Here is a 27,005-nt window from a genome sequence, read left to right on the forward strand (position 1 = left end):
AATACAGTACAGAGCTAAGAGATCAGTACAGCTGTCTATGAAACAGTCACGTGTAGGATTTACTTACAGTATTTATATATGGTTTGTGTCTTGTTGGTCACTCTGTTACCGTTTATTGTTTCCACTGGAGCCAAAATGCAGCCAGACATACAACTTAAAAGTAGCAGAAGCATCTTCTATACAAATACCTGAATTTTCCTCTTCTGCTGAGAGCTGCTCTCACTGCTCAGACACCACACTCGCTGCTATCACTACTGTGTTGCCAGATCCCTCTTAAAAAGTCCACGCTAAACTGTTTTTTCCCCCGTGAAACAGGTTTAAGCTTGAGGAGAAAGATTTCATCACACCCCTATCTGCAACATCAAAATGGTATGTTCAGGAAGCTAACTCGCATACAGAATTTCAAAACTGCGAAATGCAAAGGGTGAAGTAAAAAATTCTACAGACAGTAGATTTAATTTAGATCTTAATGTGATACTCTGTTTAAAAGAAAGACACCTTTTTTATCCAAAGCATGGGAAAGAGAAAGTTAAATACACTTGAAGCCTTCCAATGATTTATTGTATTATTATTATACAACAGTTAGTTCCGACCTCACAATCTGATTGGTTGAGAAGTGTTCTAGCTGTGATGATATTCGTGATAACATCACGGCCTTCTCACACTAAACTTGTATCACTCCGCCGACGCGTTGCCGAGTAACGCCGTATACACACAGTACAGTTTTAAATAATCGCCTCCACCGGCACCGGCAGCAGCGTTAGCTTAGCACAGGCTAGCGCTCAGCCACGGCACGCTCGCCCGCAGCGCTGACTCGTGGAAAAAAGGCAAGGGAAATCGCTCGGCTAATGCCGTCTGACCGCCAGAACAATAACTTAACCAGCCAGGCTAGGCTAAACTACGTTAATGCTGAGCTAAAGCAAGCTACGCTGACTGGGAATTTCCGAACCGCGGATAGCTTGACTCCGGTCACCTACCCACAGTCCAGCCACACCGGCAAGCTAACCAACACTACACAGCAAAACAAGCAGAAATGATCAAAAAATGCGCAGCGTTCACCTGAAGACGACTCCACGGAGCAGGAGAGGAGAGTATTAGTGTTATTTCACGCTCCTCACGTTACCATCTTCGCTTATTCCCAATTTTGCTTTCAAGCTAACGTTCGTGGTGTTAGTCTGCCTGAACCATACACTGTTTTGTAGTTAAGTTGTGGTGGAACTACTTTTTGGCGGAAGACTTCGGCTCGTGCCTGCGACCGGATTACAGCCGTGATGTTATTCGTGATAACACACTCCCTCTCCTGTGCTATTGCTTAATTATAACATTCCATTGAGTGTCTCTCTTAAACAGTGTCTGTTGTTTCTTAAAAAGCCTTAAAATGCCTTAATTTGTCTTAATATGGATGGTGACATCCGTGTACTTTACTAGTGCATCGTATAATCCAGTGCACCTTATGTATAAAAATAGACAGCTATTCATTAGTGAACCTTATATTCTGGTGAGCCTTACAGTACGAAAAATAAGGTAATGGTAAAATACACTCCACGCACAAGCACACACACGCAAACACACAAGGCCGAAAGGGTTAAAAACTGTCTTAATGAGCTTATAAACAATGTTCACTTAGGACCAATAGCAAATGTTAAAACCAGGACATTTTTAACATACTACTCGTTTAAACTGGGACTGTTTCCAAAACTATTTGGATAATGATAAGTAGACTATAAATCTGTCAGTCTAATTGCAGGTCCTGCTTAAAAACACCCAAGAGCAGTTATTCTCTGTAACTTCTCTTCACTGAACCCAAGCTGTGCCTGCCTTTCCAACACTTTACTGTACTTGTATAGGCTGTATATGTAATTCTCACAAAAGGCCCAGGTGACATTATCTATTCCTGTTATTGAAATAAAATAAATGTGGAACTGACACCTACTAACTGAGTAAATCAGAGATAAGGATGTGCCTGACATATAGCCCCTTAAGATCTGCAGACCTATAAACAGTAGCAGGAAATGTGCTGCTATAACTTATTAAGCAGGATGCATGTCGCTGAGCTCACCTGTCCAGACTGGCAGTAATTGTATCCCATCTCTCTGGATATGATCCAATTAGCGTGATCCTCTATTGTGGCCATGTCAGGGAACTTCACGGGACTGCTGAAGTAGTCAAACTCCAGCTCAAGGCATGGGGTTTCCTGATCAGCGCAGATTGTAAGAGCAGAAAACAAGACAAAGGTGAATAAAATAGATGGTAAATATACTATAACAGAGTAAAGATTACAAATAAGAAGTAAATAATATAATGCCCAATCAATATACACTGCTAAACTGAACAATGTTCATAATCACAGTAATTAAAGCCTCTGGACACCTAAATCATTAAGCTGCCTTTTCAGAGCAATCAGTGTAAATGTACTAATTTAAGTATGTCTCCTGAATGTCATCTCAATGTCTCTTGTAATGTCTCGTGTATTTCACCAGTAACAGTCTCCTCCCAGTGTAAACTGGCTAAAGCTCAACATGGTGAATTTAAACTAAACCTAAAGAGCTTAAACTCAACCTGGAGAGCTAAAGCAAAACCCGGAGAGCTAAAGCAAAAACCAGGAAAGCTAAAGCAGAACCCGGAGAGCTAAAGCAAAAACCAGGAGAGCTAAAGCTAAACCTGGAGAGCTAAAGCAAAACCCGGAGAGCTAAAGCAAAAACCAGGAAAGCTAAAGCAGAACCCGGAGAGCTAAAGCAAAAACCAGGAGAGCTAAAGCAGAACGTGGAGAGCTAAAGCAAAACGTGGAGAGCTAAAGCAGAACCTGGAGAGCTAAAGCAGAACCCGGAGAGCTAAAGCAAAACGTGGAGAGCTAAAGCAAAACGTGGAGAGCTAAAGCAAAACGTGGAGAGCTAAAGCAAAACGTGGAGAGCTAAAGCAGAACCTGGAGAGCTAAAGCAGAACCTGGAGAGCTAAAGCAGAACCTGGAGAGCTAAAGCAGAACCTGGAGAGCTAAAGCAAAACCCGGAGAGCTAAAGCAAAACCCAGAGAGCTAAAGCTAAAGCTAAACGTGGAGAGCTTAAGCAGAACCCAAAGGGCTAAAGCTAAACCTGGAGAGCTAAAGCAAAACCTGGAGAGCTAAAGCAAAACCTAGAGAGCTACTGCTAAACATGCTAAACCTGAAGAGCTAATGCTAGACCTAGAGATCTAAAGCTAAAGCAGAACCCGGAGAGCTAAAGCAAAACCCGGAGAGCTAAAGCAAAACCTGGAGAGCTAAAGCAGAACCCGGAGAGCTAAAGCAAAACCCGGAGAGCTAAAGCAAAAACCCAGAGAGCTAAAGCAGAACCTGGAGAGCTAAAGCAGAACCTGGAGAGCTAAAGCAAAAACCCAGAGAGCTAAAGCAAAACCTGGAGAGCTAAAGCAGAACCCGGAGAGCTAAAGCAAATGTGGAGATCTAAAGCAAAACCCAGAGAGCTTAAGCAGAACCCAAAGGGCTAAAGCTAAACCTGGAGAGCTAAAGCAAAACCTAGAGAGCTAATGCTAAACATGCTAAACCTGGAGAGCTAAAGCTAAAGCTAAACGTGGAGAGCAAAAGCAAAACCCAGAGAGCTAAAGCAAAACGTGGAGAGCTAAAGCAAAACCCGAAAAGCTAATGCTAAACCTGGAGAGCTAACGCTAAACCAAAACCTGGAGAGCTAAAGCAAAACGTGAAGAACTAATGCTAAACCTGGAGAGCTAATGCTAAACCTGGAGAGCTAATACTAAACCTGGAGAGCTAATACTAAACCTGGAGATCTAAAGCTAAAGCAAACCTGGAGAGCTAATGCTAAACCTGGAGAGCTAATGCTAAACCTGGAGAGCTAATGCTAAAGCTAAAGGTGAAAAATGCATCCTTACTAGTGTCGCTTAATGAAAATAGACCAAAAAATAGACGTTCATTAATAGTAAGCCTTATAGTCTGTAAAATACAGTAGTGCATTTTGGTGATTTTTGTGGAGTATTGTTATATTTCTGTTTTATATGTTTTTACTCAAACTTAAAAGCTTTTGAACATCTCATGCAAGACTTAAGTATTGAAAATCAATACATCAAAATACGTCCCCAGGGGCCTTAAATACAGCCCTGTAAAGCTCATACCTTGTTGGGGTTGGAGCCTGTGACTCCGATGGGGTTAAGGAGATCTTCCAGGCCATGTGGCACTGGCCACAAGTTCAGTGCCATCTTCCCAGCGACCAGCGTATGTGTGTAGTCAAACAGGTTCACGTTTCCCCAAGCCAGTGGACAGTGCTCCTGAGAGAGATGGCACCCAGTTAATACTTCACCATTTAGTAGTAATTATAGAGCACAACCACACAAAAACATTTTTTTTAAATGAAACTAGGATAATCAATTTGTTTATCAGACAATATGAAATCAGGCGGCTGAGCAAAGCATCAATAGTTAATTTTCTGCACGTCCTCGTGACCTTCTCCCCAGCAGCTTTAGTAGTTTCACCACGGTCTCCATTACACATGTGCTGGTCACACAATATACCAGACACTAGAGTAAACACAGCTAAAAGACAACTGCCTGTCAGGTCTAGCCACGCTAATCTCAATTAAAAGGGTATCAACTTGAAAGGAGCTGTCACCTCTTTCGCTCCTTTCCTCCCCTTCACGGAGCAGATGGACAAACATAGGCGAGCGGCCCGGGGAATGTCGGGAATGTACATGTCATACGTGAGCCACTCATTCCACCTAAAAAACAGAGTAAAAGAGACAAACAATGAAACATTAAAAAGATCACATCAAGCTTTAGCACAGTAGAGTTTCTGCTACATTAGATTTGCGGTAGTGGCACATCACCATTATATACTGCAAGCTGGAAAACAGCCAGAGAGAGGTAGTTTATGAGTAAACTGATAATAAACATGATGCTCAAGTGATGCTGAATGCTTTATTTAATTTAATTAATGTAAAAAAAGTGTAAAAATGAATGTTTATTGATTTATTGGGACGTGATTGCAGGCCTGCCACTGCTGCTGCTGCAAAATAAAAATCCTAGAGGAAACACTGCGCGAGTAGTGTTGATTTTAATAATGAAAACTATTTTTATACAGCTTTCTCTCAATTTTACATATTTTATGACAAACATTACACAACTAACATCCTGTACATTTGCACTCCGGGACACTTTACTGTACATCCTCTACTTTTGCACCCCTGGACACTACACTACGCACCTAACTTAAATATAATACTTGCACATGTTTATGTTTATGTTTAATAGTCATATCTACTAATACCTCCTATACTTAGTTTATTCTTTTACTGTACTACCTCATATCTACGACTGTTTACTTCCACACTTTCTATAGTTTTTTTGTATTTATATATTTATGTATATATTTTTTTAAGTCTCAATTTAGAATTTTATCCCTCAATAAGTGTATTGTACTACACTTATTGTTTGTTTCTACTGTGTATTGTTTTTGTTTCTACTGTGTTTTCCTTTGGGATCAATAAAGTATCTATCTATCTATCTATCTATCTATCTATCTATCTATCTATCTATCTATCTATCTATCTATCTATCTATCTATCTATCTATCTAAACTTAAAACTATTGGTTTCAATTTAGCTTTAATTTAGTTAGCAATAAATAATATCCAAATATTGTACACACATGTAAAATAGTAAAACCATAATAATATGATTTAAAGAATTTAATTGACTTGACAATTTTTTGTTTTTGTCGACTAAAATGAATGAGAACTAAATGACAAACTATTATACATTTTATACATATATATACATCTTAGTCAAAATACTAAGATTTGCATGTTTATCACTCATAAATGTTTAAGATAATCAAACAAATGTATATATTAGAAAAAAAAAGAAAACCCCCATATATTAACCAAAATGCAGTTTTTAAATAAAGATTTTCATTATTAAGGAAGAAAAAAAATTTCAAACGCTTTCACACTGGGCCATGTAGGTTTTGGATTTTTTTCTCCCTTAATAATGAAAACCTTCATTTAAAAACTGCATTTTCTGTTTACGTGTGTTGTCTTTGACTAATATTTAAGTTTGTTTGATGATCTGAAACATTAAGGAATGACAAACATACAAAAAATAAGAAATCATGAAGAGCTATTGGCTGTGAAGAGTCTTGATAAATTACTGTTTACAAAAATTACTATTTACAAAAAGCATAGTTTCTAATGAACGTTTAAATTTGTTACATTTTTAAACAAATAAAAAAAAATTGTTTCTAGTATATTCTTAAAATTAAGAAAATAAATATTACACCGCTTTGTCATATAGCCAAGAATATGGTTATCAAAAAACAAATTCTGAAATGTATGGCCAAATTGTCCATCCATACTGCACAGCACTGCACAGTTTGACTCTGGTATCCCGCAACAAGATTAAGTTGTGCAATACCTTGGGTTTGAACACGGTACACGCTGTGTGTTTACATTGTCACACATCTGCTCTCCACCGTGGTAGATCCCTGTCCGAACATAGATCTACAACACAGCAAAAAAAATCTGATTATCCATCATTACCTAAAAAAAAAAAAGAGCACACAAAGCCCACATGACCCGACACACTGTAATGAAAGGGAAATGTACATATATAGTAACTATGGACACTAAATTATAACCGTATATTTATATAACAGTAAAGTTAACTTAAATACGATACATTTCCTCACTGCAAAAAATCCACTGGCAAAAACTAGACAAAATATATGCAAATTAAGACAAATATATGTATATTAGGCAAATATAATCTGCCAATGGGGTAAACAACATTTTCTTAGTAAGATTTCTTACAAAAAGCAAAGGCAAAGTCTCAAAATGAGTGAAGTAACACCTAGATCAAGCAAAAAGGTCACTGATTTTGGACACAAGAATCAGAATAACTTGATTGCTGCTTGATTGTGCTTATTTTGAGTTCAAATTACTTAAAGTAAGGTACAAATTCTAAGTTTCTTACAATGCTTAGTAAAACAAAAAGTCTTATCAGAGAAGAAAATAAGATTTATTGCCTTAAATTGAGAAAATTTCACTTGCTAAGATTTAGTTTTTTGCAGTTCAGCTCACATTAGAGCTCCTGTTTACAGTCCCAATTTCAATCTGAAAATCTCAACATCACAAGACTCAAACATGAGACATTTTCCCATTTTATGAAAACACATCATCTCACTTAGAACTTTATGGCATAAACACGTCTAAAATAAATCTGGACAGGCTGGAAAAGCAAGCGGTACTTGAAAAAAAACAAAAAAAGGTACAAAAGGAACTACTGCAACCAACTCACATGACTATGCATAAAAAATATATTTTTAGAGACTGGGTATAAAAATTACAGTATTTTTTGCACTATAAGTGCACTTAATCCTTTTCCCAAAAATCATTAGCGCGCCTTATAATCCGACGTGCCTTATGTATAAATTCTACCAGTCAGGTATTAAGCAGCAGTAAAGCCACTCTGCTGAAGTACAGCGTTATACAGGAGTTTCAGTTTAGTTGTCCAGCACTAAGGCTGGAGCAGCATTACCACTAGCCGCTAACTGCGCTAAGCGCTTACTCTTTCACCATTTAGAGGCGAGTATTACTGAACTGTAATCTGCACATTTACCATGTTAAAACAAGTTACGTGGGACAAACCGCTAGCTAATATTTCTCTAGCTTACAGGAGCACTCAGGCCCTCTCAGTATAGCGCTGTCGGGCAGCATTTAGCTAACAGTTCATTGATAGTGAGCCTTATAATTAGAGGTGAAACGATAACTCAAGTAAATCGAGTTACTCGATTTAAAAAATTGATCGATTAATTTTCTGTGCCCCGAGTAATCGCTTTATTAATTTTAAAAACACAGAGCACGGAATTTAGCAAGGACTTTTAATGTGAAACAGCGCGCTTAGTGTTACGACACACACGCAGTGGAGAAGAAGGAGGTTTTTGAAGCAGTGAACTTATAACAGATCAATGAGATTAACATTAATGTAACTTAATAACATAACGACCGCGCTGTGGAGTGCTGATTATTAGAAACACTGTCTAATGTGTATGTGGTTAGTTTATTACAACGGAGACAAGTTCTAGACTCACAGCACTGTGGAGTCTATAAATAAATACATGTTAAAGTTAGCTGGCCATGAACTTAGTGTATTGTCATTTAGCTAAGATGCACAACATAAAGCCATTGTCCTATATTCAATACTTAAAATAACTTAACTTAATTTATTAAATTATCAATTATTAAATTATTACTTGTGGTATTTGTGTATTTTGTGTTTCATTTATTTCTATTTGTGTTGTATTATTAAGTAAAATTTTGTATTTTATGAAATGTCTTATTTTATGTTTTATCCGATTACTCGATTAATCGAATCGATTTTTCAGTAGAGTACTCGAGTACTAAAATAATCGATAGTTGCAGCCCTACTTATAATTTAATGTGCCTTGTAGTGTGAAAAATACAGGATTGTCTAAAAATGTAAAATTATGAATACTCTAGATATCCCACCATATACAGAACATATCATCGAAGGTTTCAGAAAAATTGGAGAAATCGCTATGAGAATGGGGAGCAAATGTCGCACTTTTCACATTTTCTGTTTATTGTGTCCTATTGAGAATAAAATATGGGTCTATTGCATTAATGTTTTAATTCTAATTGATTTAGATTTTTTAAAGCGTCACAACTTATTTGTAAGTGAGGCTGTACTTGACCAATGTAATATACTGAAACACAATATGGAAAGAAAAAATGTATATATTATTTTTTTCCTAGTATTTTAATATATTAAATAAAATCAGAATTTGGATGATTTGCTGTATACTTTTCCCCTCAGTTACAAATGTACATAATCTGCTCCAGTTCATCATAATGAATATGACACAGAGAAGCCTGCTGCATAAAATGCATAAGATAACGAGGTTATGTAGGAAAGCACCTTATCAATATCCCGGATGTTCACATTGACGTATGTAGCACATAGGACACGTATCCTCAGTGTGCTGTTGATGGTCCAGAGGGCTTTACTAGAGACTTCCCCGTTCATGTAAGGCGTGGCTGTGGAGATGCGGCGTGAATAGGAGGGCATGGTGAAGTTGTCCATGGGCAGCTGAGAGTAAAGACTATCCTTAGACATCAGCATAAGGTTTGGCATCCGACCCAACATAATGCAGCTCCGCACATACTGTGAGGAGAGAGAAAAAGAGAGGGAAAAAACACAGAGAGAGAAAGAGAGATTGTGATTGTGTTCAAGCCTGTAGAATAAATCTAAGCGATATCAGCAACATCCAAAATCCACAGCAACATCCAAAATCCACAGCAACATCCAAAATCCACAGCAACATCCAAAATCCACAGCAACATCCAAATTCCACCAGGCTATTTATAGCTGCTTAAGCACTACTTTCAGCTGTGCTGTTTGGTATTAAAACAGACGACTGCCTCCGCAGACGACTTCAAACAGACAGTGCATGCACTGGGTACTCATTTTGGATAGGAAAAGCTTGGTACAGAAAGTAAGGGGATATAAATGGAATCAGGCAGAGGAGGTATTTAAATGCCCATGTCCAAACAAATAATGGTCAGCATTTAGCATTAGAGGTATATTAGTACACAGAAGTCACAGTTTAGTTAAAAACTGATCAGCTATGACTGGGGTTGGATGATTTTTAATCAAAAATAGCAATTTGCCGATTCTGACAGCCAATCAGATCCTTTTTATGAGTTACGGATTACAGCAGCTCTGCTCTGTGGAAATGTTTCCGTAGCATGTTTTGTCTCAGAAGGTTCTATTTTATGACCTATGGATATTTTGCTAAACATGATTAATGCAGCCATGAGAGTGAAGAGCTGAACTGTGGTCCTACTTTCAGGGTTTAAAGCAGGGGTGTCAAACTCATTTTGGCCGAGGGCCACATTGGCATATTGGCTGTCCTAGGAGGGCCAGATGTAACTTATAAATGTAAGAAAATGTAACCAGATGTAATATAAAATGAATGTAATTACTCCTTAATGTTAAATAACTCTCAATATATTATTTATTCAATCAAATATTACAGTTGCATGGGAAAAATGTTTGCTTGTTGCTCTATTAACATAAATCCTTTTCATTTGTCATGTTATGAAATCCAAAAACTCCATCAATCAAGAACCAAACTATTCAAGTGAATAGAAATGACATCAAATACAAGTTATATTAACTTTGATCAAAACGTTTGATACTGAAATAAGGCTTAATAAATATAAAATCAAAAATTGTGAGCTGTTAAGAACATGTGACAGATTTAGAATTTCCTCAGATTTAGCAGTTCCTCATCCAACCACTAGTGGGAGCTGCAGCAGCAGCAGCAGCATCACAAGCCCGCAGTCTTTACTGAGTCAGAGCTACAGCCCAGCCACGGGCTACAGGGCTCAGCTGAGCCAGTCTGGAGCGTTTTTAAAAATTTGTAAGTTCTTCTGTGTATGAAATAAAATAACCCCACTAACCGGATAATACAGCTCTCTACAGTTCATCTTTCAGCCCAAGCAGCTAACAGCAGCAGTTTAGAGCAGCCGTCACGGAGTCACTGCTGGGATTACATTATCAACAGGTCAGTTATCGCGCTGCTAACCTCAGGATGTTTATAACTACGGAGTTTAGTGAACACACCACGGCTGCAGGGTTAGACTGTTGAAGGCTACTGAAGACTATTAAAGGCTATTAGAGGTTATTGAAAGGGTTATTGGGGGCAGAAATCAGTAAAGGCTGGTTAGATAAGTGATTCACGTGCTCGTACTTTGCTGCGGTGAAACTGCGACTAGCGCTGTCACAGTGATGTTTATTAACGTCATTAAAACAGATTTTGTCAGCTATTGTCTTATAAATATTTACACAGAACTTATATCTCTCCTAAAAAGCGTTTATTATGGTCAGAAACATTCTTCGTAACACAAAAGGCATACCGGTCTTTCGCCTTGAAGCACAGCCGTCCGTCTGCATCAACTTCTTTTTTTCTGGACATTATGGGATAAACATTTGTATGTCTCAGTTCCACCCGCGAAGTTACGCCTTCCCTCCGGCAGGGTTTCCACATCAATGACTACACTGCCGTGTAGTGGCAGTAAGCCGTAACTTCGCGGGTAATACAATCGACAAGCATTGTGGGAAATGTAGTTTTTGGTCAAAGAACGCTTCTGACCTATTTATTATAGACACTAAGACACCACATTTGGCCCGTGGCCCTTGTGTTTGACACATGTGGTTTAAAGGGTAAAGCTAGTGTTGAACTGATGCTTTCAGAACACTAACCAGCACAATAAGAATCAGAACACTAACCGGATTCCCTCTCAGGAGCCTATCACTCAGCCCAGTTAAGTGAGTATCAAACCACTAACTAGATACCCCTCTCAAGAGCCTAACAATCCGCAAAGTACAGTGAGTATCAGAATGCAGCAGAGCTAACAAATACCACTAACCACCTGCTCTTTGGAGTTCCACAAAGTTTTAATGTGTTTAATTATAGAAAGTACATTTTATCTTAAAAATGATGCAGAACTTATACAGTAGCCTTGAAAACGATGCGTTACCTAGTTTGCTGGAAAAAATTAACTTGACACCCAGCTCTGTGCACAATCGGTATCAACAATCTGCACAAGCTAAGAGATGCAGACTAATCACTGAAAGAAATAGCGTGGTCATGACACCAAAATTATGACTTTCGATAAGACACCTGTCTAAATACCTAGATAAAAACGACACCACACCAAAAAAACTAAAATATAAGAAATTATTGGAATAATAGAAGATCTACCACAGAACTAAAAATACATTTTATAAGTAATAATAAAAGAAAAAAAAGATGTTTATTGTTCTTTTAAATAAGAATTTTTGCTGAAAAGCAGAAGAAACCTGAAAATAAGGCATTTAAAAGCTGCGAGACATTTAAACTTAATACACTGATATTTCCTCAATCATTATGTGATCTGTGATTGAACGCTTTGAGAAACTTGCACAACAATTTACACTTTAGTGTAAAGTCGACTCATTAAAGCAGGACTAGGTAGGATTTCCTTGATTTTTGATCTTTTTTAAGAAGTAAAATTACAGCTTGAAACTCACTGCAGCGCTGCATTGAGGTGTAATAGGAGGAATAGCGGTGCTCTCGTGTCTGTGCCGGAGCTCCTCTGAGCTCAAACCAGACTCTGTAAGATTTCCGGGGCGGCCGCAACCAACGCTCGCGAGAACTGCGACCTGCTTTCCGACCTTTAGTTCTAACAGTTCTACAAGGACTACTGATTCATCCTGGGTGCATTGCAGGTGCATTCTGGGTGAATATCACTGACAGGCTATTTACCTTATACTGACTGATGGGGTACTTCTCCAGTAGGTACTCGTCACAGCCACATACTTTGAGGATGTATTTGCCCTGGTACTCCTGTACGCACATCTTCAGCTGCTCAGCAGACAGCAGCATGCTTCTCGTCTTTTTCCTGATGGCTTCTGCGATCACCTGCTCAGGGACGCAGTCATGGTTGATCTTCAGGGTGTACTTCTGCTTGTCGTTGTTGGGTGACACAATCACCCAGATTACGACAATAATCTGACCTGGGTGAAACAACAAAATAATAATAATAAATAAATGTATTAAAATATATATAAAAAAATAATTAATGTAATGAATCACATGGTTTAGCTTCTTTTGTGCAGGTATTTAGGCATAATTATATTAAAATTAGTAAACAATTAAGACCTTTACCGCTGAGCAGATTTTAATCTGAATAGTTGGTCACATTATAAGAATATTTATTTTATCAATGACTTAAAATACACTGAATGCTTGGAGCCTGTTGTGCATGCATTCTTGTGCTCCACTGCCAGAGGCACTCTCTCTTTCCGGAAAAACAAAATGTCATATGCTTCGTGATTACTTCGAAAAGGACCTAACCACAAATCCAGGACACCAGCTCAAATGAAGCACAGAACACTCCAGTTATATAAGAAATTAATATTATACTATGAAACTGATGAATGACGTCAAACCCGCAGCCACAGACAACAGTGGCCCCCTTTACCTTTGTCCAATTTGCCAAAGATGTGCTTTGGAAGTTCTGGTGATGACTCCACATTCGGAGGGTAAACATATAAGGCTCGACTATGGGGTCCGTTGACGTCTCGGAGCTCTACTGAGTCTTTGCAGACATTGAGTATGTTTCTCCTGAAGTCCTGCACTTCAGGATCCTTTACTAAATCAAACTCACACACTGGCATGCCAATCGCAAAACCTGAAACACAAAAACACAGCAAATGAGAGAAGGAATTAGTTTGCCACTATTAGCTTGGAGATTCATTTAGATGTTATGATCACATCACATCACAACAAAATTAAATAACAGCTATGTTTTTTTTCTGTAACTTTTTATAGACTGTATATAAAAAAGAAAAAAAAAAAAGTTCAGGCATAAGTTACATAGGGCTGGATGATATGACCAAAATGTACATAACATTTCCCAAATCTGTTATTGATATGACCAATATACAAGCTAGAAAATGCCAATCTGCAAGGCAAATCGCCCTGTAATAAAAGCCAGTCTATGGCAGATCATCACCTACATATAGTGTTTTAATTTAACCTCTGGTATGTATTTTTTATACACATTGCAAAGAAGCCCAGAATAGAGTCCTGAGTGCAGACTCACTTATTTATTTAGTCAAATTAAAAAACACCCTAAAACTCTGGACTTAATGTAGCTTTTTGACCGGGACAAAAATACTTCCAGTATAGCCCTTTTGAATATTTTAATACTGTTTAAGTTAGTTAAAGGATAATATTAACGCACATTGAAATTTGTAACGTTTTATTTGTTAACTGACGAACCAAGGGTTTTGAGACTAATTGAGACTAATAAACAATCATTTTAATGCCTTGGCCTCAATTACACATTGTTAATCGATATTAAACTTATTTCTCAAATGTTCTATGGCACAATTAAGACACATCTCTTAATACACTAAGTATTTTAAGTCTGTTTATAGTGGTTATAGAAAATAGACAGATTTTTTCATACATTAAGTAATTTTGTGGTGCAAAGTAAACCCTACACTAATCAAAGCACTGATCTGAAGTCTTAATGTTTTATATTAAATGTATTTCTGAGAGTAGAAAGAGTTACAAACCTGTATAAAAGCCCATAAAAATAGTGATAAGTATATATATTTATATTGAATTATTCTCCAGCCCTGAAATGTCCAACTTCCCAAAAAAATACTGCATGTAAAACTGGTTCTCTAAAACAGGGGTGAGGTGAGAATAGACGGCCATGTGACTGACCACAGAAGCGCCAATGGCACCACATGTGGCAGTGACAACTGACAAACCAATCGCAACCATCATTCCGGAGCCAACACATTTTATAATGGTATACTCACACTAGCATGGTTTTAACCACTGCCCACTCCCCCACTGGCCTGGCCTGCGCTCACACCTTATTTTTAAACAATCCATGTCCGAGCACGATTGTGTTATTACTCACTGCTCAGAGGGCTTGCCGGTGTTGTGCCGAATTCAACACCCCCGCCATGAAAAGCACCCTCTCTCGGGAGCGAGTTTTCTTGGTAAAATAGGAGATGATTCACATTAACTTACTTAGAAAGTCACAGGTTTCTCAGTCACAATCAAACATAGCGACAAAGCACGCGTTACCAAGAGGAGGTGCCCTTCCTGACTCTGGTGCTAAATTCCCCCCAAAGTAAGCCACCATAATTTTCTTTTACTCAGATTTTACGTGCGTCAAGATGTGTGTTTTTATACAATGACCAGTTTCCAAAAAAATGATTTAAAGATTTGCAATCTTCTTGCTAGTATTACGATACACTGATTTGTAACCACTGTATCGTGATGCATCATCATTTTGTCGTTTTGTTGCTAATACACACCCATAGGTCCCATTGGTGATTTTCTTATAGTGAGATACTGAATGAATGTTCTTTTTCAACATTCATGTTTTTATTATGAGAAAAATCATATATAAGGTGAAATTAATAATAAAAAAGGGTTGTGCCTTTGATTAAAGCAGATTTTCTAAACTATAACCACAGCTGGTGTTTTTATGTTGTCTGTAAAGGGGTCTAAAAACTTCTGAATTTTACTGACAACATATAGCACAAAGCCACTTAAACTTCTTACTGATTTCCTCCACCGAAACAAATGTCCCCTGGTAAACAGATGGTGAAATCTGATAAGAGTTTATAATACTTGGCATAGGGGATTAACTGAAATCATTGTAAACATCTTGCAATTCTTAAAATAAGTATTATTTTTTATTATTATTATTATTTATTATACAATTTTCCCAAACCATTATGGATACCTACCAATTTCTCGGTTGAGAATTTTCTCCTCCCTGTTGCCCACAGGCTCGATGACCTTTAGAAACGGCTGGAAGAGCCTGAGATCACAGAGTCTCCTGGTCTCGTCGTAAAACTCTTCCCGCTCTGCCTCTTGTGTTACACTGACAAAGATGTAGGAGGTCTCCTCCTGTAACAGGTGGTGGAGGGGGTACTTCCTGGCTTCCTTGAACAGTTCATGCTTGATGGTGATTAGTGTGGCCTCACGGAGGCACTCCAGGGTCAGGATCATGCCGTTGGGCAGCAAACAATCCACCAAAATCCTGGGGGGCATCAAATGGATCCCCCATAGTTCTCCGGAGGACGGCCTTGGAGGCATAGTCTCTAGTCCTCACGATCTTTCAGCAGAAAAAAAGAAAGGTTTTTCTCCCCTGTGAAAACATAAAACAAGAAAATTTAATGGAGCAATTTATTCGTTTATCTGGGACTTTATTGAGTGATTTATTTAGATGTAAGTAGATGGGCGATATGATAGAGATATTGTATAACAATACTTAAAGCTATTTTCACAATACACAATATTTATAATTCTGGATGCACAATGATATAGGAATTTAATATGAGTATCGACCAAAAAAATAAATTAAATTGTGTGGGTTTTTTTTTTTTCCCATCGGCATCAGCTAATGTGGTCAATATATGACACCGATATTTGCTGACAAATTTGTTGTAAGGCAGAAAAGGAGCAGGCAATTCTGGTCACACTACTACAACTGTCCGACACTATCAGCATTACTTTAAAATACATTCATTTTGTTTGATTTGTTTTATTTAACCCATTACTTTAATAAAGTGTTTAAAGCCTAATAATAAAGTGAACGGTCTTTGTAAGGTTTAGCCAGGTAAAATGTAAAAACAGATTTCTCAGGAAACACATTTTATTTTGTTGTTTGCACACAGTTGGTTGATAGCTAAAATGTAAAGCAAATAAATATTACATTTACAGTTTCATGTCTAGTCTCTCTGTAAGTTATAAATTTGTATATTGATACTGACTGATATATACAGGTGTAATACTGGATATTGGACCAAAAATTCCACATTGGTGCCTCCATAATTATAATATTTCATATGTAGACAAAATGCACTTAAAAACAGGAATTATTTCATTCTCTGTAATCAAGTATGCAGTCCGCCAGTTTTAAAGGACCAACATGTAACTAATTTTCAGTAGTAAACGATACAATGATCAGGATGTATAATCAGATATTAAGGAAACATGTTGAGTGAAAGCACTGGCAGCTCTTGTCAGTAAGCTTGTTAGTGTTCCCCAACACTAACTCCACCCATCGAGGTTGCCAGCACTCAAACTACAGCTACAGCTACTACAGCTATCGATGCTGCAGCAAAGGAGCTAGCAGAGCTGCTTCAGTTAAACCTCAGCTGCTACACAGCTTAAAAAGCCTCAGCATGTCTCAAAAAAGCTCAGTGACCAAAGAAGGAACATAATAAGAGTGAATAGTGGCAGTGAGTTTAAAAGTTGGAGACTTAGAGCTCAAAAAGGACTAAAAGATCAACCAAGAGCTGCTACTTTCTTCCTGAACAGGTAAGCTAACTGGCTAGCTAATTCAGTAAGGCAATTTCGCAGAGTTCCTGCTGTCAGGCATATCGCGGAGCTCCCCCGGTCTGGCACATTGCGGCGCTTTAGCTCTCCCTCGTGTAACATAGTCAATAGTCAATATAACGCTAGATATGGGTTTTAGAAGAGTTTTTAATTGCTGTATTTCTCCATTCTCCTTTCGCTCGTACTCTAAGTTCTCTCTGCCTCTCCTATCAGTCTAAACGTTGTGTAGATTCAGCCTCCTGAATTTGGCAACCCAAAAAAGCTTCTCTTCTGGGGAGGGGTGGGCGGGGCAGACAACTCTGTGGTGTATTGAAATTGGACTGCTGTAACTATTTCACACGCTCGCTCTCAGTTCCTACAGAATGTACCTTTAAGCCCTCTAAAAAAATTACGGATATAAAAAAACAGAAATTATAACATTATTTATTATGATAATGTATGTATGTGAAGTTTTAAGACTCATGTGTATCATTTATCACAATAACACATTTATCATGATAACATTAAATAGTGTCATATGGCTCAGTTGTAGATGTACATTTACACCAAACATTACTGTGATTTGTTGTTTTCTCTGTTGGGGTGTTAAAATGTTCAGGTGTTCAACAAATATTTTTGAATTGTAGATTTGTAGTTGTTTTTTCTTTAAAGAGCAAAATAAAAATGATTTAGGCTATTTAATTGAAATAGTAAAAAAAAAAAACATTCAAGCATTTAAGCATTCAAAACTCAAGCAAAAGTTTCATTTTATACACAAACCATGCTTTATTTTCTTAGCTTTAACCTTTATAAACAATATTTATGCTTACTCACAGCCTGAGCTCCCAGCATGAAAGACGTTCTAGCTTAGAAACAATGTGAATAAACATGAACATGAAACAAAAAAATATGTTCTAGCTGCCACTGTTGTGTTCTTATGTACTAAATACAGACCAACCACAAGCTTGACATACTTCACTGGTAATATTAAATACAGTTTCCTAGCCACACCAGCTTTACTGGGAATAAGTCACATGCACCTCTCATTTTCTGAGCATAAATATTTTTAGATAACAACATAAAAGGAAGTTAAATCTGCACAGTTCATACATTAACTGCTAGCATTCATACTTTAATAAAGACTAAAGCAAATATATCTCAAGGGAAATTAATGTATCCAACAAAGAATTCTCATTACTCATATTACAGTATATCCTCTCAAATTAAAACTTCTTAAATCATCAGCAGCAGCACTAGGTAGGTTAAAGCAGCACTAGGTAGGATTTTCTTGATTTTTAATATTTTTAAAGAAGTGAAATTACAGCTTGAAACTCACTGCAGCGCTGCATTGAGGTGTAATAGGAGGAATAGCGGTGCTCTTGTGTCTGTGCCGGAGCTCCTCTGAGCTCAAACCAGACTCTGTAAGTTTTCCGAGGCGGCCGCGACCAACGCTCGCAAGAACTGCAACCTGCTTTCCGTCCTTTAGTTCTAACAGTTCTACAAGGACTACTGGTTCATTCTTTACAAACTAACCTACATACACTCTGACAGAAGCTGGAAAGAGACCAAATATGTCTGTAAAAGCCAGAAAACGAGAAAGAGAAACTAATCCGCCTGAAACATTTATTACACTCTACAACTGTAGGGGGAGCCCACGAGCACATTCCTGTTACGACTAAGTACCAGACCTGGGGTGATAGAGACTTCTCTATGGCTGCACCATCTCTATAGAACTCTCTCCCCAAACCCACATAAAACTCTTCTGATCTGTCTACACTTATGTCACTTCTCAAAACCCACCTATTCAGATCTGCTTTAATTTAGAATGCGTTTTTTGTTTTCTTTATATGTTTAGTGTATTTGTCATTTGTTTAAAACCGTCTATTTTTACTTTTATTCTTATTTAGTTCTTTGTGCTTTATGCCTGTTTTGCTTTGTATGTAAAGTACCTCTTAGAATCTTGAAAAGCGCTACAAAAACAAAATGTATATATTATTTAAATTTCTAATTATTGTCTTTTTTTTAAATATATGGTGAATTTACTTTAGTTCTTGTAAAGAAGTCATTTTCACTCAGTAAATCATCAAACCAATTTGATTCCAAAATGTGTAACACCTGTTTGTATACCCCTTTTTCATCAAAGAGAGAGCTTCTCAATAAACAAAAAGACATGATTAAGTGTCTAACAGTATGGCTGGAAATGTATTATAATAAGAGACAAGGCCTCCCAGCATTTGTGATGGAATAATATTAATTATAAGGATATTAACAGTTTGAGATTAACAATGATATCTATACTAGATCTGTGCAATATGGTTGAATTACTTAAATAATTACAAATGCATCAACAATGGCAGATTCTTAAAAACTGATATCTGAACAAATACAAATATTTTGTGCATCATACAGCCATTTTAATCATTTTGCGCTGCACGTTACTTTTTTTTACACTCTCTAAAATAAAGTGTGTAATAAAAAAAGCATAGCATTAATGCATAAAAAAAATTAATTGCAATTAAAAAAATATGACCATCCTGCCCAGTCAAATATTTGCTGAAAAAATAAGGACTGACACAAATGCTTATATTTGGCCAAAGTTTTAATCTAATATTTAAATATATACTGATCATACAGAAAGTGTAGAAATGTTAAGATGATGATGAGCTACTACTAGACCTGTCACAACAATTAAATTACAAATACCCAAACACTGTATATAATAATAATAATAATAATAATAATAATAATAATAATAATAATAATAATTATTATTATTATTATTATATTTAAAAATATTTCCATGCCTGTGAATGAGTGTTTTAAAACGGTGGAATACATTTCAATATGTTTATATCTCAATTCAGTGTTAAAAATGTTCTACATGTTCTTAATACTAAAGTTAAATGTAAAAGCATTATTTTGCTACTTTATTATCACTGAATAAGAGGAATAAAAAAGAGCCCTTTATCACAAAGACATTCTGCTGTTCTAGTTCTCTCTTTTTTCATCTCACCCCACCACTACACTAAATTTGTTTATTCACTTTTATGCACATGTAACCAAATACACAAAGCCATTAACATTACTTGCAATACTTATGTATCTAAAAAATACCAGACATAAGTTTTACCTTACAATTCAAGAGGTCAGTGCATGCTTATATTCCACTCCAAAAACTTCCACAATAACATTCCAGTCACAGCAAACACGGACACTTCACCGGTTCCAGACTCAACAACAAAACAAGAAGTGTCAGCCAACAGCTTACAGGAAGAAAGGTAGCTTCTCGTATCTGAGTCACTCTGCAATGAGAAGAATTTATCACTGAGCGAGAGGCAAGTTATTTCCCTTTCACATGGAGCGAAAAGCATTTGGCACTCCTCACACTAGCTGATGACTTGGTTTTTCCCTTCCTGGACTGATATAAGCCAACCAGACTGACAGACAAGTGCACCTCCAGGACTTAAGCCCCGCAGACAAGTCAGACCATGCAGTGAACAATAATACGCAGGATATTCAGATTAGCAAATATATTAGTCACAGCATTTTAAGGAAACTCAAAGAAGAACACCGACCACTAAACAACTGAAAATAGCTTAATTACAGCAGTTTATAGGGGTGTGACGAGATCTCGTTGCATGAGATCTCGCGAGATTAAAACGTGACGATATTCCTCGTCAGGCTTAAACCTGTCTTGCAGGGGAAAAAAAACAGTTTAGTGTGGACTTTTTAAGAGGGATCTGGCAACACAGTAGCGATAACAGCGAGTGTGGTGTCTGAGCAGTGAGAGCAGCTCTCAGCAGAAGAGGAAAATTCAGGTATTTGTATAGAAGATGCTTCTGCTACTTTTAAGTTGTATGTCTGGCTGCATTTTGGCTCCAGTGGAAACAATAAACGGTAACAGAGTGACCAACAAGACACAAACCATATATAAATACTGTAAGTAAATCCTACACGTGACTGTTTCATAGACAGCTGTACTAATCCCTTAGCTCTGTACTGTATTTAAAAACATGTTCTGTCTCTGTTTCACTTCAAGCATAGTCTTAATATGACTGGTTATGGTTCTGCATAGTTAAATTACAAGAGATTTAGGAGAAAAAAACACAAACCATAGTCTTAATATGACTGGTTGTGGTTTGCACTTATTGTTTGCACTATATAAGACCTAGAAAAGTTATTTTTATTTTTTATTCTTATTCTTATTTCTATTTTTTATAGAATCGATGTGTGAGAGAAAACAGTCTGTTAAATTTGCATTATATGATTTTGTCAAATAAAACTCTAGTTTTTCATTTTTGACGTTTTCTTAAAAAAAATATTTTTAAATCTCGTCTCGTCTCGTTCTCGTGATATTAGTGTCTTGTCACACCCCTAGCAGTTTATATCAGCAACAGTATGCAGTAAGTGTAAGCAGTGTATAGAGTGTTTTGTGTAATGAAACTTTAATGGTAACTAGTGGTGTAATGGACCGCGGATAATCCGTTTCCTTCGCAGAACACATGTGGACTGCGGATTAGTTGGTTCAAAATAAATTGGGACACCATTTCAGTCACTGTTTTTTTTTTTCCTACATAGTAAAGGAATACTTAAGTGAACCAGACTTTGAAGGAACACTTAAGTAATCATGTAGTAACTTAAGTGTTAAACCAAAATACTCTGAAGCATTTAGGTGCTCTTATCTGGGGAGCTGTTAACTTGCGGTTTCTGAGGCTGGTAACTCTGATGAACTTATCCTGTACAACAAAGTGAACTCTTCCTTTCCTTGTGGCGATCCTGATTTAAACATTTTAATCAAATAGGGCTATTCAATGCATACCAACTCTACCTCTTCACAACTTACATCTACTCTGCAACACTAAGGGTGCTTTCACACCTGCCTCGTTTGGTCCGGTTTCTGACTTTTTTAATTTGGTCCGAACCAAATGAGCAGGTGTGAAATGGGCCGCAAACCACGGTCCAGACCAAAGGACCAGATTTTGGTCCGACCAAGAGAGGTGGTCTCGGTCCGGATCTTCTGAACCATGGTCCGGTTCTCCTGCAGTGTGAAAGAGCTTTTCTGGATGGTTCAAACTTTCGGATCAATTACAGGAAGCTGAGCAGGCGTTCCTCAGCAACGGCAGCGGATAAAGGAAAATAACCGTTTTTTTCCTCCTTATCTGATGGCGGCGATACAGTTGCTTCAGGACGAGCACGTTCATTTGGTGAATTTGAACTAACCTAGAGTACTGTGTCTGAAGCTGCTGCTGCTGCTGGTATAAAAACAAAATAGCAGCAGCTCTACTATGGAGACGAAATTAATTTGTTCATTCATTTTATCCTTATCCTGGAAAGGTTTACCACCGAATGAACCACCCGCTGAATTATCATCAACACGCCAACGTCAGACGCATGTCCTTCTAAAACCAATCAGCATCAAGTTAAGGAAAACGCATCGATACGTAAGTGATGATGAAAGGATGTAGGAGTATCACACAAAGGTCTTTGGTGCGCTCCCTAAACTGCAGTGTGAAAACAAAAATAAGCGGATCAAATATATACACTGTAGCAACACATGAACCTTGGTTCGGACCACGGTCCGGACTTTCAGGTGTGAAAGCACCATAGGTGCACGTACATGCACCTCATAACCTGTATATGAACAGATTTGTGAGTGTACTGACTGACAAATATGAAAAAGTACTCACCTTAAAGCAGTTTCAGAGTAATCTAAACACCTCTGGCCTCATATTGGAACCTTCAGCCGAGTTGCTCTCCTAACAGTTTGCTTCTACAGCAGAGTATTCTGCAACAATAGCAAAAAGAGCACATTCAACTTTATAACCAACAAATCAAATAACATGCGATTTTTTACATTTTGAATATTAAAAATAAAACATATCACATTACAAATTCTAACTCAGGAGGATGCTAATTTAGTTTAATTTGTGTGTGCATAAAAACGTAGCAAATAAAAAGAAGTGAGAATCCGCACACAGGGTAGGTAGCATCACGCTCTTTCTAAACAGATGTTATTACCTATGTTGGGGTTTAATTTACTTTAATATAATGTTTTACATACTTCCTACTTTTTAGTATGATTTCACAGGGGAACATAAAATGAAATGGTAAATAGTAGGGGTGTGACGAGACGATGACGTGAGGATATTTCTCGTCAGGCTTAAACCTGTCTCGCGGGGAAAAAAACAGTTTAGTGTGGACTTTTTAAGAGGGATCTGGCAACCCAGTAGAGATAGCAGTGAGTGTGGTGTCTGAGCAGTGAGAGCAGCTCTCAGCAGAAGAGGAAAATTCAGGTATTTGTATAGAAGATGCTTCTGCTACTTTTAAGTTGTATGTCTGGCTGCATTTTGGCTCCAGTGGAAACAATAAACGGTAACAGAGTGACCAACAAGACACAAACCATATATAAATACTGTAAGTAAATCCTACACGTGACTGTTTCATAGACAGCTGTACTAATCCCTTAGCTCTGTACTGTATTTAAAAACATGTTCTGTCCCTGTTTCACTTCAAGCATAGTCTTAATATGACTGGTTATGGTTCTGCATAGTTAAATTACAAGAGATTTAGGAGAAAAAAAAACACAAACCCTAGTCTTAATATGACTGGTTGTGGTTTGCACTTATTGTTTGCACTATATAAGATCTAGAAAAGTTATATTTTTATTTTTTGTTCTTATTTTTATTTCTTATCAAATCAGTGTGTGAGAGGAACCAGCTTGTTAAGTTTGCGTTATATGATTTTGTCAAATAAAACTGTAGTTTTCATTTTTCATTTTTGGCGTTTTCTTTAAAATTTTATTTTCTTGTCTCGTCTCGTTCTCGTGATATTAGTCTCTCGTCACACCCCTAGTAAATAGTGTTGCTGTAAAAAAAAAAAAGAAGAAAATAAATAATATATATATATTTTTTTTTTAAATAGGAACGAACGATTTTCACATGTGCCACCTACCACCCAAAGCCATAGCCCTACATGCACCTGCCTGACCGCCTCATGAGCCTTGCGTTCTACATCTTTGCAGTTTAGACATTAAAGCGATACATACTTGTGGACTCATGAAGGCAATAGTATAAACGTGCCATGTTGCATTGGGCACTGGCCTAGGATGCAACCTAGGCAACGCTCTAACTTAATGCAGAAGTATAAACCAACCTTAAATAACTTTGTTAGATCACAAAAATATTTTGTTGCCATTTTGTTCTATGGACATTTTATTAAGAGACTGGTGAAGTGAAGTCTAAAGGCAGGGCTTTACATTTATTGGCGTAATACTTACTATCAGTATCTCTACTTTAACTCAAATACAGTTTTATCCTTTGTCCACCATTGCTAGCTATATAACCCAGTGCCTTGCCTACCCAGCATATTAGAACATGCTTCCGACAATACAAGCACATAATAACTGTGAGCTCAGGTTATTTAATGCACTCTAAGAAAACACATGAAATATAAACCACAAGAAAAACACATTTTGATGGGTGATGTCTTACAAACATTAGCTAAACTTAGCTGCAAATGACAGCACTGCCCAAGCAATAAGAATTCAGGAATATACAGCATGGCTGGGGCTTCACTGACAACCCACAGACAGACTGGCTGGACAATCATTTAATTTCAGTGTCCTTTCCTAACTAAATTTTACAAATCATGAGTGGTCCTGAGTAGGGCTACAACAACTGGTCAACGTAATCATACTTCAAGTCTCGACGAAATGTACATTTTAACGGCAATGCACTAAATGAAATGCTGAAAACAAAAACTCTAGATAGGAGGGATTCAAACTGATTCTCTCATTTCAGTTTGCTTTGGGAAAACAGCATGACATTCACAGGTGTGCAGACTGAAGCAGGTGAGGTAAACGATGTACTGGAGCAGGAGCTGTGCTCACAGAATGCAAAGGTGGAGATCACAACAGAAATAATCACCAACTAATCGATTAACTGCACAATTAGTGTTAAATTTAGGGAGGTGTGAAGAAAAACATATATTGTTTAATATTATGCTCCACAATATTATGCTATACAGCAGACTTTGTATTGCATGGGTTTGTATTGCAGAAGGTTGAACCAGCAACTGATAAGTGTTGTCTGTCCCAATTCTTGTACCAAGCCCTAACATTACCTTTGAGGTGTACACCTCAGAGACATTGCCAAATAGTAATAGGACAGGTGTTTAAAGTGTTAAAATTGAAATTGTGACAAATCATGTATACATCACTACTGTTTCCTGTTTTTAGAGGCTTTTAATTTAAGAAGCCATGCATTAATGCCTGTCTTTATATAAAACTGCTCTGCACAACACACCTGATCAACTAATCAGCTCATTAATAAGTGGTTTCGGAACAGCAATCCAATTTGTTAAAAAAGGTACAGGGCAGGTGGTTGACAGGATTGAGAAACACTGATATAAAGATTTTTTGACTCAAGCTGTAGACCAAAGTTAAAATGTGAAAGTAAAAGTATGTGTGTTACTACATAATTTATGTTTAATTAACAATTTGCACAACGTTTCTCAATAAAACGTACAGACCACCTGTAAAAAATGTGTGAACACACCTTCTCATTTAATGTGTAATTATAATTTAAATTATTTTCTACATTATAGATTAAACGAAAAGTAAAAACACTTAAGGGACACATATAGAATTATTGAGCGTGGTCCTCCAAAATCATCTGATCTAAACCTGATGAACTGAGCTGGAGCTCATAACTATTGCTCAGCACCTCCAGGAACTCCTTCCTTCAAGACGCTGAAAAAACTATGAAGATACTGAGATTAAAATACCAAGAGTCTGCAGATCTGCCCCCAAAGATAAATGTGCTACTTAGAAGAATCTAAAGTATAAAACTTTCATTTTAATTTACCAAATTGAAAACCACTGGAATATAATCAAGAGGAAGATGGATGATCACAAGCCATCGGATAACCTAACTAATATAGGTTAAATGTGCAGTCACCTAAAACTAGTTAATACAAAGAAATTGTAAAGAAAGCTTGCTAGCAACATGGCTAGCTGGCTAATTAGTTAGAATGGGAGTGTCCTAGTTAAATCGTCAGTACAGCTGGAATAAACAGATGTCTGGGTCCGATATCGCAATTAACCAACACAGATTAGACAGCAAGATTAACCAATAGTTTTTTATTGTCTAAGACGTACAAATACAAGTCTAAACATATGTCAACATCTACAGCTGCCTACTTGTTTCTGTACACAACTGAATAACATTAGCGGGCTAGCCGGTTAGCTAACTGGCTGGCGCCGCTGCAGAGCATTCAAGCCGATTCTGGCAACCCAGCTCTAGTACTGTAGATGCGAATCCTCTCCAGGATTTTGTTCCAACGGCAGGGACAGCTCTGTCTGAAGTGGATCTGCAGCAAAGAAGCACAGGTAGTTGGAACTAAATCCTGGAGTGGATTCTTAGCAACTCCACCTTACTGGATCTGGATTTAGCCACCGCTGCTTCAAAAGCTAGCTAACTAGCTAGGCTAGCTAACGTTATCTGATTTTATATAACTAGCAACCATCACAACCATCTCCATCATCAACTTAGCCAACTGTGTCTAAAGTCCTCTAGCTATTTAAACACCAGGAACCTTGTTAGTTATTTAGCTAGTTAATTAGCTACATGCTAGTATAACTAAGGGTCTAGTCACTGGGGGTTGAACAAGCTAAGTATACCGCAGCTAACGCTACGTACCCTCCCGATATCAGACGTGTGAGTGATCCGCTGCTGGCGCTCTCCACTCCGTCCCCGCACACTACTACACACCGCAGGCTGCGCTCGGGCCTACCCGCCCCGGCCTGACAGGCGCAGTCTCCCCATAGCAACGACTCTGCGGACGTACGGCTCTGTTCCTCTGCTGGCTCCTCGCTTGTCTTCTCGTAACCGAACCGGCAGAAATCTCTCATTACCGACAGCGGACGCAGTACACTGTCCCCGCGGCGGGCTCGCCCAGCGCGGTCACGCAGAGAAAGGCTGTAGTCATGACACCGTGTGAGGAGTAGTTAGTGTTAAACGATCTCCGCGCTGTTCTGCCCGGGAGTGTAAGCAGGCTAACCGCAGCGCTGCGCCGGTGTTCTGCCGAGT

At 37.7% G+C, this 27,005-nt stretch overlaps 1 protein-coding gene across 2 annotated transcripts in view; it reads right to left on the minus strand.

Moving 5' to 3' along the window:
* The window catches only part of pik3ca (phosphatidylinositol-4,5-bisphosphate 3-kinase, catalytic subunit alpha), a 49,935-nt gene extending 22,930 nt beyond the window's left edge, over positions 1-27,005 (minus strand). Inside the window, exons 1-10 of one of the 2 annotated variants that reach the window (XM_022669978.2) lie at positions 26,616-27,005; positions 22,605-22,702; positions 15,342-15,745; positions 13,043-13,252; positions 12,325-12,575; positions 8,931-9,176; positions 6,408-6,493; positions 4,610-4,715; positions 4,117-4,269; positions 2,060-2,194 (exon numbers count right to left, since the gene is read on the minus strand). In XM_022669978.2, coding sequence (XP_022525699.1) covers positions 2,060-2,194; positions 4,117-4,269; positions 4,610-4,715; positions 6,408-6,493; positions 8,931-9,176; positions 12,325-12,575; positions 13,043-13,252; positions 15,342-15,693 — 1,539 coding nt within the window. In that variant the 5' untranslated portion in view covers positions 15,694-15,745; positions 22,605-22,702; positions 26,616-27,005. The remainder of the gene's footprint in view (positions 1-2,059; positions 2,195-4,116; positions 4,270-4,609; positions 4,716-6,407; positions 6,494-8,930; positions 9,177-12,324; positions 12,576-13,042; positions 13,253-15,341; positions 15,746-22,604; positions 22,703-26,615) is intronic. The other variant, XM_049465751.1, reaches the window with a different exon arrangement.

Source organism: Astyanax mexicanus, chromosome 16, assembly GCF_023375975.1.
Source record: "Astyanax mexicanus isolate ESR-SI-001 chromosome 16, AstMex3_surface, whole genome shotgun sequence".
NCBI classification, from domain to species: Eukaryota; Metazoa; Chordata; class Actinopteri; order Characiformes; family Acestrorhamphidae; genus Astyanax; species Astyanax mexicanus.